The 16,834-nt window shown below is 40.9% G+C and overlaps 2 protein-coding genes across 5 annotated transcripts in view; both read left to right on the top strand.

Annotated features, from left to right (window-relative positions):
• The window catches only part of paox (polyamine oxidase), a 29,831-nt gene extending 15,268 nt beyond the window's left edge, over positions 1-14,563 (top strand). For 2 of the 3 annotated variants that reach the window (XM_048616399.1, XM_020523765.2), the window contains exons 2-7: positions 914-1,403; positions 5,688-5,887; positions 6,452-6,707; positions 9,491-9,603; positions 9,682-9,839; positions 12,524-14,563. In XM_048616399.1, coding sequence (XP_048472356.1) covers positions 914-1,403; positions 5,688-5,887; positions 6,452-6,707; positions 9,491-9,603; positions 9,682-9,839; positions 12,524-12,658 — 1,352 coding nt within the window. In that variant the 3' untranslated portion in view covers positions 12,659-14,563. The remainder of the gene's footprint in view (positions 1-913; positions 1,404-5,687; positions 5,888-6,451; positions 6,708-9,490; positions 9,604-9,681; positions 9,840-12,523) is intronic. The other variant, XM_048616400.1, reaches the window with a different exon arrangement.
• A 1,781-nt stretch (positions 14,564-16,344) lies between these two features.
• mtg1 (mitochondrial ribosome-associated GTPase 1) overlaps positions 16,345-16,834 on the top strand; it is a 29,377-nt gene continuing 28,887 nt past the window's right edge. Inside the window, exon 1 of one of the 2 annotated variants that reach the window (XM_048616403.1) lies at positions 16,345-16,665. In XM_048616403.1, coding sequence (XP_048472360.1) covers positions 16,566-16,665 — 100 coding nt within the window. In that variant the 5' untranslated portion in view covers positions 16,345-16,565. The remainder of the gene's footprint in view (positions 16,666-16,834) is intronic. The other variant, XM_048616404.1, reaches the window with a different exon arrangement.

A 16,834-nucleotide genomic window follows, 5' to 3' on the forward strand; every position in this document is an offset into this window, starting at 1 on the left:
ATCCAGGGTGCCAATTTGTTGCGCTCGCCACACAGTGCGTTTAGCCTGTTAATCCCGCAAAGACTGTGAGTCGACTCTTAGTAGCAATATGAAATGATCTTTATTAGTTATAACACAATTAGTACTATACTAACGATTATACAACAAACTAACAATTAATAAGATAAATCTGACAATTAATATTGTAAATCTAAGTCAGTATCTTGTCCTTTAACATAACTTGGAATGATCAAACATCACCACACTAGATCTTGGCCTCGATCCACATGGTGATGTTCGTCTGGTCTTCCTCTCCCAGTGGTCCCAGGGACGCCTCTTCTTACGGTGGTTGGTCTCGAGTTACCCTCCCGAGAGTGCTGTTGTGGTGATTCTTATCCTTGGAAGCTTCCACACCCCTTTGGGAGGATCTTCGATTCCCACCAATGGCTCAATCAGGAATCGATTACTCTGATTGATCAGACCCAATCAGGCAGTGCCATGTGGATGCTGGGGTGGTTTTTGGTCCTCCATTCCTGAAAGTATCAGGGGCACGTAAGTCAGGTAGGCTTCCCAGATAAGAGTGTGAGGTGTCCCTTTGTTCCGGAAACAGCTCAATGTTTCCAATTCTCCTGGTAAATAGGCTTAGTCAATTGTGAATTGTGCTGCCTGCAGCTGCAGCCTGCCTGTCTGGGTCTGCAGCTTGTTTATTTCAGTATCTTTGCACAGATACTTTGGCCAATACTTGGCTTGATTTCCCAGCATGCCTGGTGTATCTATCTGATTGTGCCATTTTGAGTGGCCCATCTGGCTACATCTGGCAGCAAGAGCATTAGACTTTCCATTTAATTTACGTCAATTGACTGTGATTAGACAGATAATCTATCTCAAATTGCAAGGTATTTTAATCCGTGTAGTTCTTTTTATCTTCATGCAGCTAAAGGTTTGGTGGAGATTGGAGCACAGTGGATCCATGGGCCATCTAAGCAGAATGCCGTGTTTCACTTAGCCAGCCAATATAATCTTCTGGATGAAGAAGCAATGTCAGAGGATAACGAGGCTGTACAAAGAAATGGACAACCACCTGATGTATCAACCTATTACACCAGCTCAGGAAAAAAAGTAGGGCGAGAAATAACGGCTCCCTTGGAAGAATTGTATTCAACACTTAGGGCAAAAAGTACGAAGTTCTTCCAGTCAAAGACACAACCTGTCCACAGTTTGGGTGAATTCCTAAAACTTGAAATTGCCAGGTGTGCTGAAGCTTGGAAGGGTGATGAGGAAATGTGTAACCTTAAACTTGCTGTGCTGAATACAGAATTCAAGATGGAGTGTTGTATCTCTGGAACGGACAGCTTGGATCTGGTAGCACTCCAGCCTTTTGGAGAGTATGTGGTGTTATCTGGAATTGATTGTGTTTTTCCAGGGTAGGTATTAAGTACAAAACTGTTACTACATTCTCTTTTTATTACTGAGGTTTCAAATGTGCAAGGGTCAATGCTGAGATTGCAACTAATTACAAACTATTTTCATGTTTTAGATGAAGCAGAGTACCATATCTAAGTTTTACAATGATACAAAGCTAGGTAGGAATGTAAGCTGCAAGGGGCACACAAAGAGAGTCAAAGAGATATGGGCAGTTTTTGGTCAGTTTTTTGTCGTGTAAGATTCATGGTGCTCAATTCTGCCACAGCTAGCAGTGACTTTTCTCACATAATCTGGTACTGTTCACCTCATTAATTATGGAACTCTGTGTTTTGATGCTCTTCTCGTAATATTGTGTGGCAAAAGAGGTGGAAGTATTCATCATTTCTGGAACCCTGTGGTGTTCACGTTACTGGCACCATAGTTAAAGCTCAGCTACATACCACCTCCCGTGATGCAAGCCAGGAACTTCCTTTTCACATTCACTTCATGAAAAAGTTATTTTCTCACCTCACATTTGCTTATTTAGCAAAACGAATTAAAACTCTGCCCTCTGGATCTTAATTATTTTTGAGTGGAAGATTTCTCCCTATCCACTCTGTCTGGACCATTCATGATTTTGAAAACTTCTGTCATACCTCCCTCAGGCTTTTCTTTTGAGGGAAAACAGTCCCAACTTCTCCAACCTATCATCATAACTGAAGCCATTCCTGAAAACCTCTTCTTGCGCTGTCACCAATGGCTTCACATCCTTCCTAAAGTGTGGCACCCAGAACTGGACACAGCATTCCAGCTGATGTTTAGCCATTGTCCTATATAGGTCAGCATAACATCCCAGCTCTTATACTCTATGCCTTTATTAATGAAGTACAGAATACTGCATGCTTTGTTGTCAGCTCTCTCTTGTCCTGCTATCTTTAATAATTATGCACATATATACACACGAGTCTTTCTGCTCCTGCAAGCCCTTTAGAACTGTACTCTTTATTTTGTACTGTCTCTCCATGTTCTTTGTACGGAAGTATATTTGACCCTCTTTTCCCATATTCAACCTATCCGCCAATTATTATCATAGAATATCATAGAATCCCTATAGTGTGGAAACAGGCCATTTGGCCCAACAAGTCCACAGTGCCCCTCCGAAGAACTTTCCACCTAAACCCATCCCCCTAGTCTTTCCCTGTAACCTATTTCCTATGTGTAATCTACCTAATTTACATACCCTAGGACACTATGGGCAATTTAGCATAGCCAAGCCATGTAGCCTGCACATCTTTGGACTGTGGGAGGAAACCGGAGCACCCAGAGGAAACCCACACAGACCAGGGGAGAATGTGCAAACTTCACACAGACAGTTGCCGAGGGTGAAATCGAACCTGGGTCCCTGGTGCTGTGAGGCAGCAGTGCTAACCACTGAGCCTCCATGCCTCCTCGGTTGAATTCATCTGGTCCAACTTGTCAATGTCATTTTGATGCTCCACACTGTCCTTAAATTTACAATATTTCCAAGTTTCCAAGTCCTCAGACTTTGAAATCATCCCCTGCACACAAAGTTCCAGAGCATTTATGTATATCAGGAAAAGCAGGGTCCCAATAGCAACCCCAGGTAAATTCCACTACAATCCCCCAGCCTGGATAATATCCATTAACCATTATTCTCTGTTTCCTATTCCTCAACCAGGTTTGTAACCATGTTGCTAATGTCTCCTATTCTATGACTTATAAATTTCCTCACAAGTCTGTTGTGTGGCGCTGAATCAAACATCATTTGGAAGTCTATATCAATAGCCTTGCCTTCATTAACTCTCTCTGTTAGTGCTTCAAAAAAGTCAAGCATGTTAGTTAGACACAATTTTCATTCAATAAATCCATGCTAACTCTCACAATTAACTCTCATTTTCTATTAATTTTATCCTGAAAAGATTGCTTCTAGAAGTTTCCACACCACTGAAGTTAAACTGACTGCCCTGTAATTGCTGTGTTTATCTTTACAACCTTTTTTGAACAAGGGCATAATGTTTGCAATTCCCCAGTTCTCTGGCACAACTCCTAAAACTAGGGAACTTTGAAAGATTATTGCCAGTGCCACTGCAATTTCCATTCTCCTTTCCTTCAATACCTTTGGGTGCATCTTATCTTGGCCCAGTGCCTTAACAAATTTAAACACCAAATATTTATCAAAACTGTCCTCACTAAGAGCTTTAAACCCTTCCAGTGACAGTATTCTCTCCTTTGTCACCAAGCCCTGGACAGAAAAGACAGGTAAAGAAAAGTGTTCGTTAAGACCTCACCTGTACCTCTTGCCTCCATGTGTAAAATCCCTATTTGGTTCCTATTTGCCCCTTCTCCTTTTACAACCCTGTTACTTTTTATATGCCAATAGAAGAATTTGAGATTTTCCTGTATGTTAGATGCCCGTCTTTTTTCATAATCCCTCTTTGCTTTTTTAATTTGTTTTCTTAGTTCTGTCCTGTACCTTCACTATTCAGCTTGGTTCTCAACTCTATTCTCTACCTGACATCTGTCATAGGTTTAAGAAGAAAAGTGTGCTTAATTTCCATTTCATTTGTCAGCAAGGGAGCTCTGGATTTGTTTATCCTACATTACCCTTTTGAGGGAATATTTCTTGATCATTTCTTGAACAATTTCTTCTTTGAGGTAGTTCATTGGTGGTGTCTGTGTGGAGTTTGCACATTCTCCCGTATCTGCGTGGGTTTCCTCTGGGTAATTTGGTTTCCTCCCACAGTCCAAAGACATGCAGATTAGGTGGATTGGCCGAGCTAAATTGCCTATAGTGTCCAGGGATATGCAAGCGAGGAGGGTTAGCCATGGGAAATGCAGAGTTACAGGGATAGGGTAGGCATGTGAGTCTGGGTGGGATGCTTTTCAGAGAGTCAGTGTGGACTTGTTGGGCTGAATGGCCTGTTTCCATACTGTAGGGATCCTATGATTGTTCAGTTACTGTTTTTCCTGCCAAACTTTGCTTCCAGTTTATCTGGCAAAGCTTTGGTCTGACACCATTGAAGTCAGCTGTCCCTAGTTTATTTTTCTTACTCTGGATTGACCAATGTTATTTTCCACTGTCATCCCAAACATTTCAATGATCATTGCTCTCCAAATGTTCCCCTACTGTCATTTGTCTATTTGGCCCACATTATTCCCATGAACTAGGTGTAGCAGTGCCTGTATTCTTGTTGGATGTGAGACATGCTGCTATAGGAAACTCTTCTAAATATAATGCAGGAACACAAACCTTTGCTGCCCTCTACACTACACTATCCCAGTCTGTATGCAGTGCTTGTAATTTTGGTCAAGGAGAGCATTGCAGTACTGGAGCCAGACGATGTTTCATAGAGCTTAAGGACAGAATTGACTTGGCTACAGCTCAGGAATAAAAAGGATGCATTTACATTGCTTGGTGTAACCAATGGACCAATAATTGGTGGGAAGGATGTACAGGAACAAATCTGCAAGGAAGTTACAGAGGGGTATAAACATCATAGGATAGTTTTAATGGAGCCATGCTGATGGCCGCAAAAACACCTATCTGTTCTCCTAATTAAAGAATACCTATCAGTACTAACCTAACCCTAACCCTATCTGCCTGCACACCCACATCACAATCTGCACTAGAAGAATGGCAATGCAATAGGTAAAAGTTTGAAATTCGAACCAGCTACCCACTAGCCATCCAAGGTCTTCTCAATTCAATACTAATAATACTGGGCCCTAAAATAAAGTGAAGCCCTTAGTACATTACTTCAATTAGAATTCAGAGCTATTTTTGGAACCCGTTAGGCACATACTCAGGATCAGAAATAGCTTTGCCTCCTCTAGTTTCTTACATCATTCAGTGAGATCATGACTGATTTGTAACTTGGCCGCATATATTCACCATAGATCCTGGGGAGTGTGCAGTCTGCCCAACGGAATGTACAATTCTAATTGTAATGAAAGATATAGGAGAAAAAGAGAGCAAAGACTCTCAAATTCAGTGATGCCATTTTACAAAATTTGAGGATGGGGTAGGACTTCCACTGAAGTTCACTGTGCTGTTTGTGAAATGGCAACAATTTGTGTATCAAAGTTTTTCCATCCTACTTGAAATTCACAATGGTATTGTTCTTCTAATCCAGAAACAAGACAAAACAGGTTTGTAGGAGGTAACTTGTTGCATATTGCTAGTACTTGATCCTCAAAGTTAAACTGCACTGTAATTATTGACCTGAACTTTCAGTTCCAACATAATAATCATGATGACAATTAATACTTATTCACATTTTTAGTGGATTTGCAAGCCTTGTTGATGCAATAAGGAGATCTCTGCCAAAGGATATTATATCGTACGACAAGCCAGTTAAATGCATCCATTGGAATGGATCCTTCAAAGCACCTAATACACCGGACTATTCTTACTCCGTTCTGGTGGAGTGTGAAGATGGGGAAACTATACCAGCGGATCATGTTATTGTCACTGTTCCTTTAGGTAAAACACCATTTGAGCCTCTGTGTCTGGGTTCTTAAGTATCATAATAGCATTTATACCCATTTTGGGGTGGTAGACCCTTTATGGTTATTCAAATCTCAATTGAAAACTAATCAGGGAGCCGTAGGTTCAATGTCACGTTCATTGCAGAATAAATCTCACTAAGTCTCAAACTGCCTGAGAGCTCAACACAATTCCGGTGATATTCCATTGGGTCTAATTGAAGAACTATCTTATTGACTGCATTCTCGATACATGTCTCTGACTATTTGAATATAACTTTAGGATTCAAATAATCCGATTGGGGGACTAATTTGGAGTATTCATGAACCTTTCAGCATAAACATCCTGAGGGCCAGATTTAAAATCTTGCAAGAGGTAGTTTGAAGTGAGGTAAAATCACATGCCTGCCTTATTCATGGGCTTGTGCATCTCTGCTCCCTGAAATTGATTTCTAGTTAATGCAGTATGTCAATGACTATATTAATTGTAATAACCTCAAGTACATATTTTAAAAGTTTGGATGTAATCAGCAATTCAATTTGATATCATTTGCTTTTTCAGGTTTCCTTAAGGAACATTATAAAACTTTTATTCATCCCCCATTTCCTCCCAGTAAAATCGATTCCATTCAGAAACTGGGCTTTGGAACAAATAATAAAATCTTCCTTGAATTTGAGGAGCCGTTTTGGGAACCAGAAAGTCAACTGGTTAGACTGGTCTGGGAGGATGAGTCTCCACTGTTCAGCACACGGCCAGATCTACAAAAGGAGTGGTTCAGAAAGATATTAGGTTTTATTATTCTACGGCCTGTGGAAAGGTAATTATGTTGGTGAAATAATTAAATACGTGTGTATCAAATTCTGTATTTCTTTTTGATTCTCTCCGTCTTGGAAATATTGGATGAGATTTTCCCTTCCATGAAGGTGTCCAAAGGACCAATGATTTCTGTGCAACTCTATGACTCTAATACAATTATCACTCCAGTTAATTTGATTTTCATTCTTCAGAATGTCACCATAACGTGCCACTATTTCCTGATCGTTATGATCTTGTTTCAGGGCACAAGCTTTTATGACAACCAGATCAAACGGCTTTCCTTTGACCTTAATTACGATCACTTTTTCTAAGATAGGCCAGTAACTTCAGAAATGCAGATCTGGGAGTGGGGATAGGTGGGGTGGGGAGTGGTGTAATGAGTCTTACGGGAGTAGGATGGAGTTGTGAAGTTCCCAGAGGGAAGGGTGCAGGTCGGACAGAGTGCCAGATGAGTGGGGCACGGCGGAGTCAGTGGCACGTCGATGTCTGGGAGATGTCAGGGGGAGGTGTGATTGTGACAGCGTGCTAAGCTGGGTGGTCAGTTTGATTCTTTTTTCAGAATTAGACTAGGTTTTTAATAGCTTCACGTTTCCTGAGCAACTATTTGCATAACTGCAGTGGAACTCTGTATCTTAAGTATCTATTTAAATCAGAAGATTCAGAGTTCCAGGTGGATGAGAGTTGCCCATTGAAATTTTCAATTCTCTCGGAGTCTACTTCGTAAAGGATTTTGCAAGGTCCCGATGCAGAACTCCCATCTTTGCTGCAGAAAGAATTACCTGGCCATCAGAAATCCTGTCTGATGACAGCTGCCATCTGCAAATTTCTTTCTAAAAATGACTGTACTTCTCTCTTTTTTTTCTCCCCCATTAAACGCAAGTGATTTTTAAAATCTGCAATGATAAAATGCAGATGTCAAGTTATGCAGAAAGATGATTCACACTTCATTATTTAGAGTTGAATCCTGATTCTGTTTACCAATTGGGTGCCCTGAGTACGGAATGGATATATTAGCTTTCAAAATATGAAGTTTTCTTTCGGTTAAGTTCAATAAAACTCATTTTGTAAATGTTACAAAGTGGAGAGAGGAGAGGTTGAGTAGATTGGGCCTATACTCAATGGAATTTCAAAGAATGAGAGGTGAACTTATTGAAGCATACAAGTTTCTTAGTGGGTTTGACAGGATTTATGTTCATAGGTTGTTTCCCCTTGTAGGACAGTCTAGGACCAGAGGGTATAATCTCAGAGTAAGGGTTCCCCCATTTAAGACAGAGATGAGGAGGAATTTCTTTTCTCAGAGAGAAGTGATCTTGAGTTTGAGTTTGATTTTTTTTTGTTGTCACATGTACCAAGATACAGTGAAAAGTGTTGTTTTGCGTGCTATACAACCAGGTCAAAATGCATCAGGATAGCAGAGCAAAGTGCAGAATACAGTGTTACAGCCACAGAGAAGGTGCAGAGAGAGAGATCAGGATACTTGAGTGGTCTGTTCAAAAATCTGATAACAGCAGGGAAGAAGCTGTTTTTGAATCTGTTCGTACATGTATTTAATCTTTTATATCTTCTGCCTAATGGAAGACAGTGGAATAGAGTATAGTAGTAGTTGCCTTACTACATTGTCATGCATCCAGACACAATGCTTTCTATGGTGCATCTATAAAAATTTGTAAAAGTCTTTGCAGACATGCTGAATTTCCTTGGCCTCCTAAAGAAGTAGAGGCGTTGTTGTGCTTTCTTGACCATCACGTCAATGTGGGTGAACCAGGAGAGGTTGTTGGTGATCATCACTCATAAGAACTTGATACTCTCGACCATCTCGACCTCATCATCATTGATGCAGACAGGGGCGTGCCCTCCACTCCACTTCTTGAAGTCAATGAACAGGTCCTTCATTTTGCTGACATTGATGGAGAGATTGTTGTCTTTACACCATGCCGTTAAGCACTCAATCGCTTTCCTGTATTCTGTCTCATCGTTGTTTGAGATCTGACCAACAACGGTGGTGTTATCAGCAAACTTGTCAATGGAGTTGGGGCGGAATTCGGCCACACAGTCATGAGTGTATATAGAGTACACAGCCTTGTAGTGTTGAGGATTATGTTGAAGGAGGTGTTGTCGCCTATTTTTACTGATTGTGGTCTGTGGGTCAGAAAGTCGAGGTTCCATTTGCCAAGTGGAGAGCCGAAACCTAGATCCGGGAGTTTAGAGATGAGTTTTTTGAAATTATGGTGTTGAAGGCAGAGCTGTAGTCAATAAATAGGAGCCTGATGTAGGTATCCTTGTTATCCAGATGTTCCAGGGATGAGTGTAACAATTCTTTGGGATTCTTGACTGCAGACCACTGTATGGTTATAAAGTCATAATGCACAAAATAGTAATTTCTTAATGTAGAATTTTGCAGATCCTTTGAAATGTGTTAATTTGACACATAACTCTGACATTTCCATTGGCATGAAGTAATTGTATTTGAAATATGCATAGTCAATGAAACTAAATGACAAACTGGATTGAATACATTGGGATAAATAAAAGGTTTTGAAGTTTTCAGTGAATATTACCGTTCTGTACTAAAAAGCTAATACTAATTTCCTAAAATTGTTCAACTGTTAAACTGTATTTGACAAATATTCAAAATTAATAAAATGAAATAAACACTATCTATATATTGTTGAATACATTGCAGCATTCAAAGAGTTCAGCCAGGTGAGTGATGTGCAGTGTGAATACAGGTAGAGGAGTATTCATGCCTCTCCAGGTTTCATGTCTCTCATGTTCTATCTGCAGGTATGGCCATGTCATTTTAGCTGTACTTGCTGGTGAGGAAGCTAACTATATGGAGAGTCTATCAGATTGTGAAGTCAAAAATTGTTTGACACAAATCATACGTAAATTCACAGGTACATTTTCTGACATGTTTTGGCAATATGAAATATCTTTTTTCGAAATACTGCACAAAATGCTTATGTTTTATTTAGGAAACCCACTGATACCTCCACCAAAGGGCATTATTCGATCAAGATGGTATAATGATCAATACACAAGGGGATCATATAGTTACACTGCAGTTGGAAGTTCAGGGGATGATATAGATGTCATTGCTCAGCCTCTCCCATTTACATCTACACAAGGACAGGTATTGTACCATTTTGTTTCTTAATGGAATACACATTTTATATAATGGAGATTAAAGTTACCTTTTTGGATAATTTGGTGGCTAAAACAGGGAAAAGTTGCACAATTAGATTTATTAGAGCGGTTTGTTTTTTTAACTCTCAAAATCCTCCCTACAGAGGCAATTGTGAAGGAGGAAGATTTTGAATTTGTCCAATAGATTGTCTTCTTCAAACAAAGGCATACAGAAGTGAGCTGTTAAAATGCAGCAGTGAGAGTGCTGCTAAATATTAACATGGTACAGTTGGACCACAAAGGATCTGAAATAAATCCACAATGGCCAGTATCCCATCTCCAAGTCAACCTTTATTTACACGTTCCTAGTACACGACACTGACCCAGCTAACTCAGAGCCAACTCCTAGACAGTACAGAACCCCTGACACTCCTGTTAATATCAATCAGCTGGAACTGTCTGATTGGGCCTGTTAACCTGGTCCAATCAGGGAACTCATACTCTGTGAAATCCACCCAGCTGACATCATTCCAATCAATACAGGATCAAAACTTGTTAAGCCACTGTCTAGATAATTCTACTTACAAGCAGCTAGCTCTCACTTATAATGAATCCAGCCTCAGAGGTGACAGTAGTTGTCTGAAGCCAATGTTCTAAAGCAACTGGCCATCTTTGTAAATTATTTATTGACATATTTCTTGTAAGTTTTCATCCTCCAGTTCCTGTGGATTCAATCTCAATCATTCTATCACTATGGACTTTTCTATTTGCAATGGATGATTCAATTTCAGTAAAAACTGAAAGAACTGCGGATGCTGTAAATCAGGAGCAAAAACAGAAGTTGCTGGCAAAATCAGCAGGTCTGGATGCATCTGTGAAGAAAAAAATCAGAGTTAATGTTTTGGGTCTAATGACCCTTCCTCAGTTCTGATTTTTTCTACAGAGATGCTGCCAGACCTGCTGAGCTTTTTCAGCAACTTCTGTTTTTGATTCCATTTCAGTGTCCATGTGCAGGATTCCTTTCTTTCATGTATCAATTCTCCTATCTGGGAGAACAAACTTTTTGTTAATTGTTTTTGTGTTCTCGCTTTCTTACCAGTGTGGTGCATCATTTCAGTAACTTCCTATTTTAGCTGAATCTGTGCTAGTCTATCCCCAGTAATGTCTGTAATTTCTAGATGTGTTCTGAATGGAGAAAGTATTGATATCAATGAACATGGAGTCACAGGAGACTCTGTACCTCCTGACTGCAATAGTTAATTTTTAAAATTTATTTTAGTAAGGTGGTCCTCTTACTGCCAGGTATCTAAAGTAGTTTAATAAGACATTTTGTTACTTCTTAGATGTTCCTCTCTATCTTTCCTGCTGATTCAGAGTGATGAGGTCTGCTATGGTCCAGGGTGATCCTTTATTTTCCCCTTTTCCCACCCTTGATAGACTTTAGAGGTAAAGGTAGCTCCTCGATCAGTGTGTAAATATTCTTCACAATCCAACACCAAGAACTGTTTCTCTATCTAGGGAGCCAATAAGTGCAGTTTCTGATAAATCATTGGGAATACAAATAAAAGTTGCAAAGTACACCAAGAATTAGCACAGTAGTCAACACAAATGAACACATTTGTATCCATTTGAATTTGGTAAAGGCTCAATAAAATCAATCATAATCTTAACCAGCGGGTGTTCTGCACTTTTGACAATGATTGGCGGTTGAAATTTTGGTTACCTGGTTACAAGCTGTATAATTTTCAACATAAGTCTTGTAATATTTCAGTATTTTAGGCCACCAGTATGGATTTGTTAATTTAGAGACCTTTCCATGACCTCCTACGTGTAAGGTTGGTAAACTAATTTTGCTGGATCGCCTAAAATGTGGACTGGCCCTGTATCTTGCTTTACATTTCTTTTTTTGTTCAGGGCTTTTCCTTAGTCAGGACTTTAAATATATTGTGAGTTTTAAAGGAATTCATAGAGTCATAGAGATCTACAACACAGAAAAGGGTCCTTTGGCTCTTCAATTCTATGCTGGTCAAAAACAACCACCCAACTATTTGAATCCCATTTTCCAGCACTTGGCTCATAGACTTGTATGCCTTGACATCGCAATGCACATCTAAATACTTCTTAATTCTTATGAGGGTTTCTCCCTCTACCACCCTTATACAGTATTTAACATCTGTATAACCTCTTGTATAATCTCTTATTTATCAGATAATAACTCTATTCAGGATGATCATTATTAATATTGACCTGAAGCCCCACATACTTGAGTGCTAGCTGTTAATGGTTAAACCATCTTTATCACAATTCCCCCTGCACCTCAGGCTGGTATAGTGACTTCTTGAAGGGTAGTAAATATTCAATCTGTGTTTCCTCTATAATGAGTTCTAGCATTATAACATGGCTATTTTACTTTAAATTTATATGCCGAGCTTAAATCCATCTTAAAAATCTTTTTTAGATATTCAAATAAGATGTAAAGGAAACTATACTCACAAATTCAGTATAATTTCTTTACAGGAGCTTTGTCTCAATCTTCAAAACTCTTTTGTGTCATAAATGATTGCTGTGAAGAAGAGTCATTGGCCTCAAAATATTAACTCTATCTCTTATCACAGACACTTTCAGACCTATTGCATTTCTACAGCATATTTTGTTTTTAATCAATAACCTTGTTAATTTTATTACTGTTAGCCTTTGCAGGTGCTTTTCGCTGGTGAAGCTACTCACCGGACATTTTATTCCACTACCCATGGTGCCTTGGAGTCGGGTTGGAGGGAAGCAGATCGCCTGAATAACCATTATGTGTCATTAACTTCCGTGAATTAAAAATTCATAAAACTTTGTAACAATCTACCACAGTGCACCTGTCATCTCTATCTTTAATAAAATCTACATGGTATCCAAACTTTTAAATTGTGTTAGAGATTGAAAGTGTAGATATAAAGAGTGCTTAAATGAATTGTATTCCTATGCATGAATGAAAAATTCTATGCTAACAAATTAGTGTCAAGGTTCGAGAAACATTTTGGACCTAGCTGACCATAGATAAGAATTGATTGGTGGCAACCAGAAGGATTAAGAAACTTTGTTCAGAAAGGAGTGTGTGAAAGCACCTGATCAAGATGTAAAACATATTTGGTATCTTCTAAAGTAAAACTTATGAGTTCAAGACTCAAACCAGATGGTATGCTGTTCTTGAGCCATACTACATCCACTCTGTCTGAGCTTGTTTCTTTCTCCATCCCCATTCTCATATTTCCCCACTACCAGTTTTCTATATTCTTACTCTCCTAGCACATACAAAACTCCTGCTGGCTCTTTTTCCTCTTCTACTGATCCCTTTGTATAGATTATGATCTACATCATTTAACTGATTCTTGAATGAATGTATTTTTTTCATTTCCATCACCCAAACTGAAAGTCCAATCTATATGCTTGTCCAAGCATTGTTGAATGTTTCTCTTTGCTATTTTTAACCAATGTTTTGATATTCTTTATACCTCGAGGTAATGCTCTGACTTACCAAAGTTCATGACTTTATCATGGATAGAATTTGTGTCTTAATAGTGTCTGTGATCTTTGTGTTTTTATTTTCTTACCCTCAGTGTGGTTTCTCCATTTAAACAATTCCAGAAGCAGACTTTGGGAATATAAAAATAAAGATTGTATGATCATACAAGTGTTCTGGGAGATTTTAATCCAACATCTCACACATACTGTCAAAGGTGAGATACAGGTAAAGTAAAAAACAATGATTACAATGAATAAATATTTTAGTCTCTTTCATAGTAGGGCTGTGGTTTCATCGAAGAATTGACACTTTAGCTAATGTGGAGATCTTGTGGAAGCAGAGAGTCCTCCGTAAGCTGCAAGGTGTTTGTAGTTGAATGTCAAGGAGGTTGGCTCTAAGGTGAACTTGCAGCTGCAACAGGTTGGGGCTGGGGGCTGGGGGCTGGGCAGGCACATCTTACTTTCAAGGTATAGTTTTTACCTGAAAGGACACTGGACTCAACATTAACTCTGTTTTCTCTCAACTGATGCTGCTGGACCTGCTGAGTTTCTCCAGCCAATTTTCTATTTTAGCTTTTACCTGGACTGCTCGGTTATCTTGCAGCTGGTCTATCCTTTACAAAGGAACCAGTGAATTTCATGAGTGACTGTGATTGCCCAAAGTTTGATTAGGTATGACTAGAGGGTCTTTGATTCTCCAGTCACTCTTTGTAACTCATTCCTTTAGTGGTAGTGTGGCTTTATTTTCTGTAGTATTTCCATGACTTGAATGTTTTATTTCTTGGTGACCAGAACTGAAAAAGTGAAAATTATGCTGAAGTTGCGATGTTGTAGATTTACATCAGATCATTATATGTGAGCTCAGAAATTGCAATATCTACCATGCACCAACCACCAACAGCTTCTTTGATGCCGTATTATCCGTGATTAAAATGTTTTATTGTACATCCTGGTAATCACAAATCCAATGTTATTGATCACTTAAATTGAAAATGTCTTTGTTCTTAAGATCGCTCCTTTTTTAAATTAATGTTGTTTAAAAATCTCTTTAGTAGAGTACTGTATCTTTGTTTTGTCAAACCATCCAGAAATTTATTTAAAACTATTGTATGTTATGGTGAAATAATTTTGAGTTTCAAATTTGATACTCTAATATGCAGAAAATACGTGAATTTTCTATCCACGTAAAGAAAGAATAAAGCTATCAAGCATCGATATGAATCTGTTACATTTTTACTTCTCAAACTTTCTGCACTAACATAAGTTAATTGAATAGTAAATGGAAGTAACAGTCAGAATTTCAGATCAAATAATATTTCACCTCTACCACTGTGAAGAACAAGAGAAGTAGCAATGTGGAAAGTCACAAAGTCATTGCAATGCTGAACAGCATTGGATAACTTATTATTGGTTCATTATCCTCAGCTTAAAATCCAGAAATTCCCTAGCAAACACTCATGAAATTATCAGAGGGAATGAGAAAGAAGTCTTTACAAGGCAACGAGGAATGTATACCAAATGCAGTATTCTCCACATTCTGGAAAAAAATTCCCTGGGGTCTGCTGTGTTTGAGAGACATTCCCTGGGGTCTTCACCCACCTTCCTGCAAGAATGTGATCCCCTATTCCTAATTCCTCCGCTCCATCTGCTCCCAAGATGAGGCTTTCCACTCCTGGACATCCCAGATGTCCTCGTTTTTCAAGGACCACAATTTCCCTCCCCCATAGTGGTCGAAAACGCCCTCGACCGCATCTCTTGTGTTTCCTGCACCTCAGCCCTCACATCCCCTCCCCGCAATAAAAACAAAGACAGAATTCCCCTTGTCCTCACATATCACCCCATTAACCTCCAGATTCAAAGCATCATTCTCCGCCACCTGCAATCTGACCCCATTAGCAAGGATATATTTCCCTCCCCTGAAGGGACCGCTCTCTCTGTGTCTCCCTTGTCCGCTCCACACTTCCCACTAACGCCACCACTCCTGGCACCTTTCCCTGCAACCAGAGGAGGTCCTACACCTTCCCCCCTCACCTCCATCCCAGGCCCCAAGAAAACCTTCCACATTAAACAGATGTTCACCTACACATCCACTAATGTGGTCTATTGTATCCGCTGCTCCCGATGTGGCCTCCTCTACATTGGTGAGACCAAGCGGAGGCTCGGAGACATCTTTGTAGAGCACCTACGCTCAGTTCACGACAAATGACAACACCTCCCAGTCGTGAACCACTTCAACTCCCCTTCCCACTAGGATGTCATGTCCATCCTGGGCCTCCTCCAGTGTCACAACTATGCCACACGAAAATTGGAGGAATAGCACCTCATATTCTGCCTGGGAACCCTACAACCCAATGGTCTCAATGTGGACTTCACGAGTTTCAAAATCTCCCCACCCCCAACCTCATCCTAAGACCAGACCCCCTTCTCATCCCTACCTCCTTGACCTGTCCACCCTCCCCACCTACCCACCCATTCCTCCTCACTGACCAACCCCCATCCCAACTCCCTACCTACACTCACCTTTACTGGCTTCATCCCCACCTCCTTGACCTGTCAGTCTTCTCTCCACCTATCTGCTCCTCTATCCACCTTCTATCATCGCCTCCCCCTCTCTCTATTTACTTCAGAGCCTCCTTCCCCTCCCCCATTTCTGAAGAAGGGCCCAGACCCGAAACGTCAGCTTTCCTGCTCCCCTGATGCTGCTTGGTCTGCTGTGTTCATCCAGCTCTACACCTTCTTATCTCAGATTCTCCAGCATCGGCAGTTCCTACCATCTCTGGGGTCTGGTGTATTTGAGAGACATTCCCTGGGGTCTGTCCCATGTATTTGAGAGACATTCCCTGGGGTCTGTCCGGCGTATTTGACAGACATTCCCTGGGGTCTGTCCGGCGTATTTGACAGACATTCCCTGGGGTCTGTCTGGTGTATTTGACAGACATTCCCTGAGTCTGGGGAGATTGAGGGACGCTCCCTGGGACCTGGGGAGATTGAGGGACGCTCCCTGGGACCTGGGGAGATTGAGGGACGCTCCCTGGGACCTGGGGAGATTGAGGGACGCTCCCTGGGGCCTGGGGATTTGCGGACGGCCTCAGCCAGAGGAGAAGGTGCAGCCTCCCGGGGAAGGCGGTGCCGTTGCGGGTTTGTGAAGCGGCAGCTTTCCCCGGCGAGAGGGAGAGGCCCCGGCCCCGCCGTGAGAGACTGGCCGCTGGAAGAACCCCCTACAATGAGGTGCGGGGCGGTACTGGCCGCTCTCCGGTTCCGGACCAGCTTCGAGTTCGGGAACCGTGAGTTGGCGAAATGGTTCCCCGGACACATGGCGAAAGGTGAAGGCCCGGCCGCCGTCACAAACTACCCAGGGCCCGGGGGCCGGTGATGGTCAGGGTCGGTGAGGGTCAGGGTCAATGACGGTCAGGGTCAGTGAAATATAGGGGTCGGTGAATATTGGAATTGGTGAGGGTCATGGTCGGTGAATATTGGAATTGGTGAGGGTCA

This window comes from Rhincodon typus, chromosome 34 (assembly GCF_021869965.1).
Source record: "Rhincodon typus isolate 14 chromosome 34, sRhiTyp1.1, whole genome shotgun sequence".
Taxonomy (NCBI): domain Eukaryota; kingdom Metazoa; phylum Chordata; class Chondrichthyes; order Orectolobiformes; family Rhincodontidae; genus Rhincodon; species Rhincodon typus.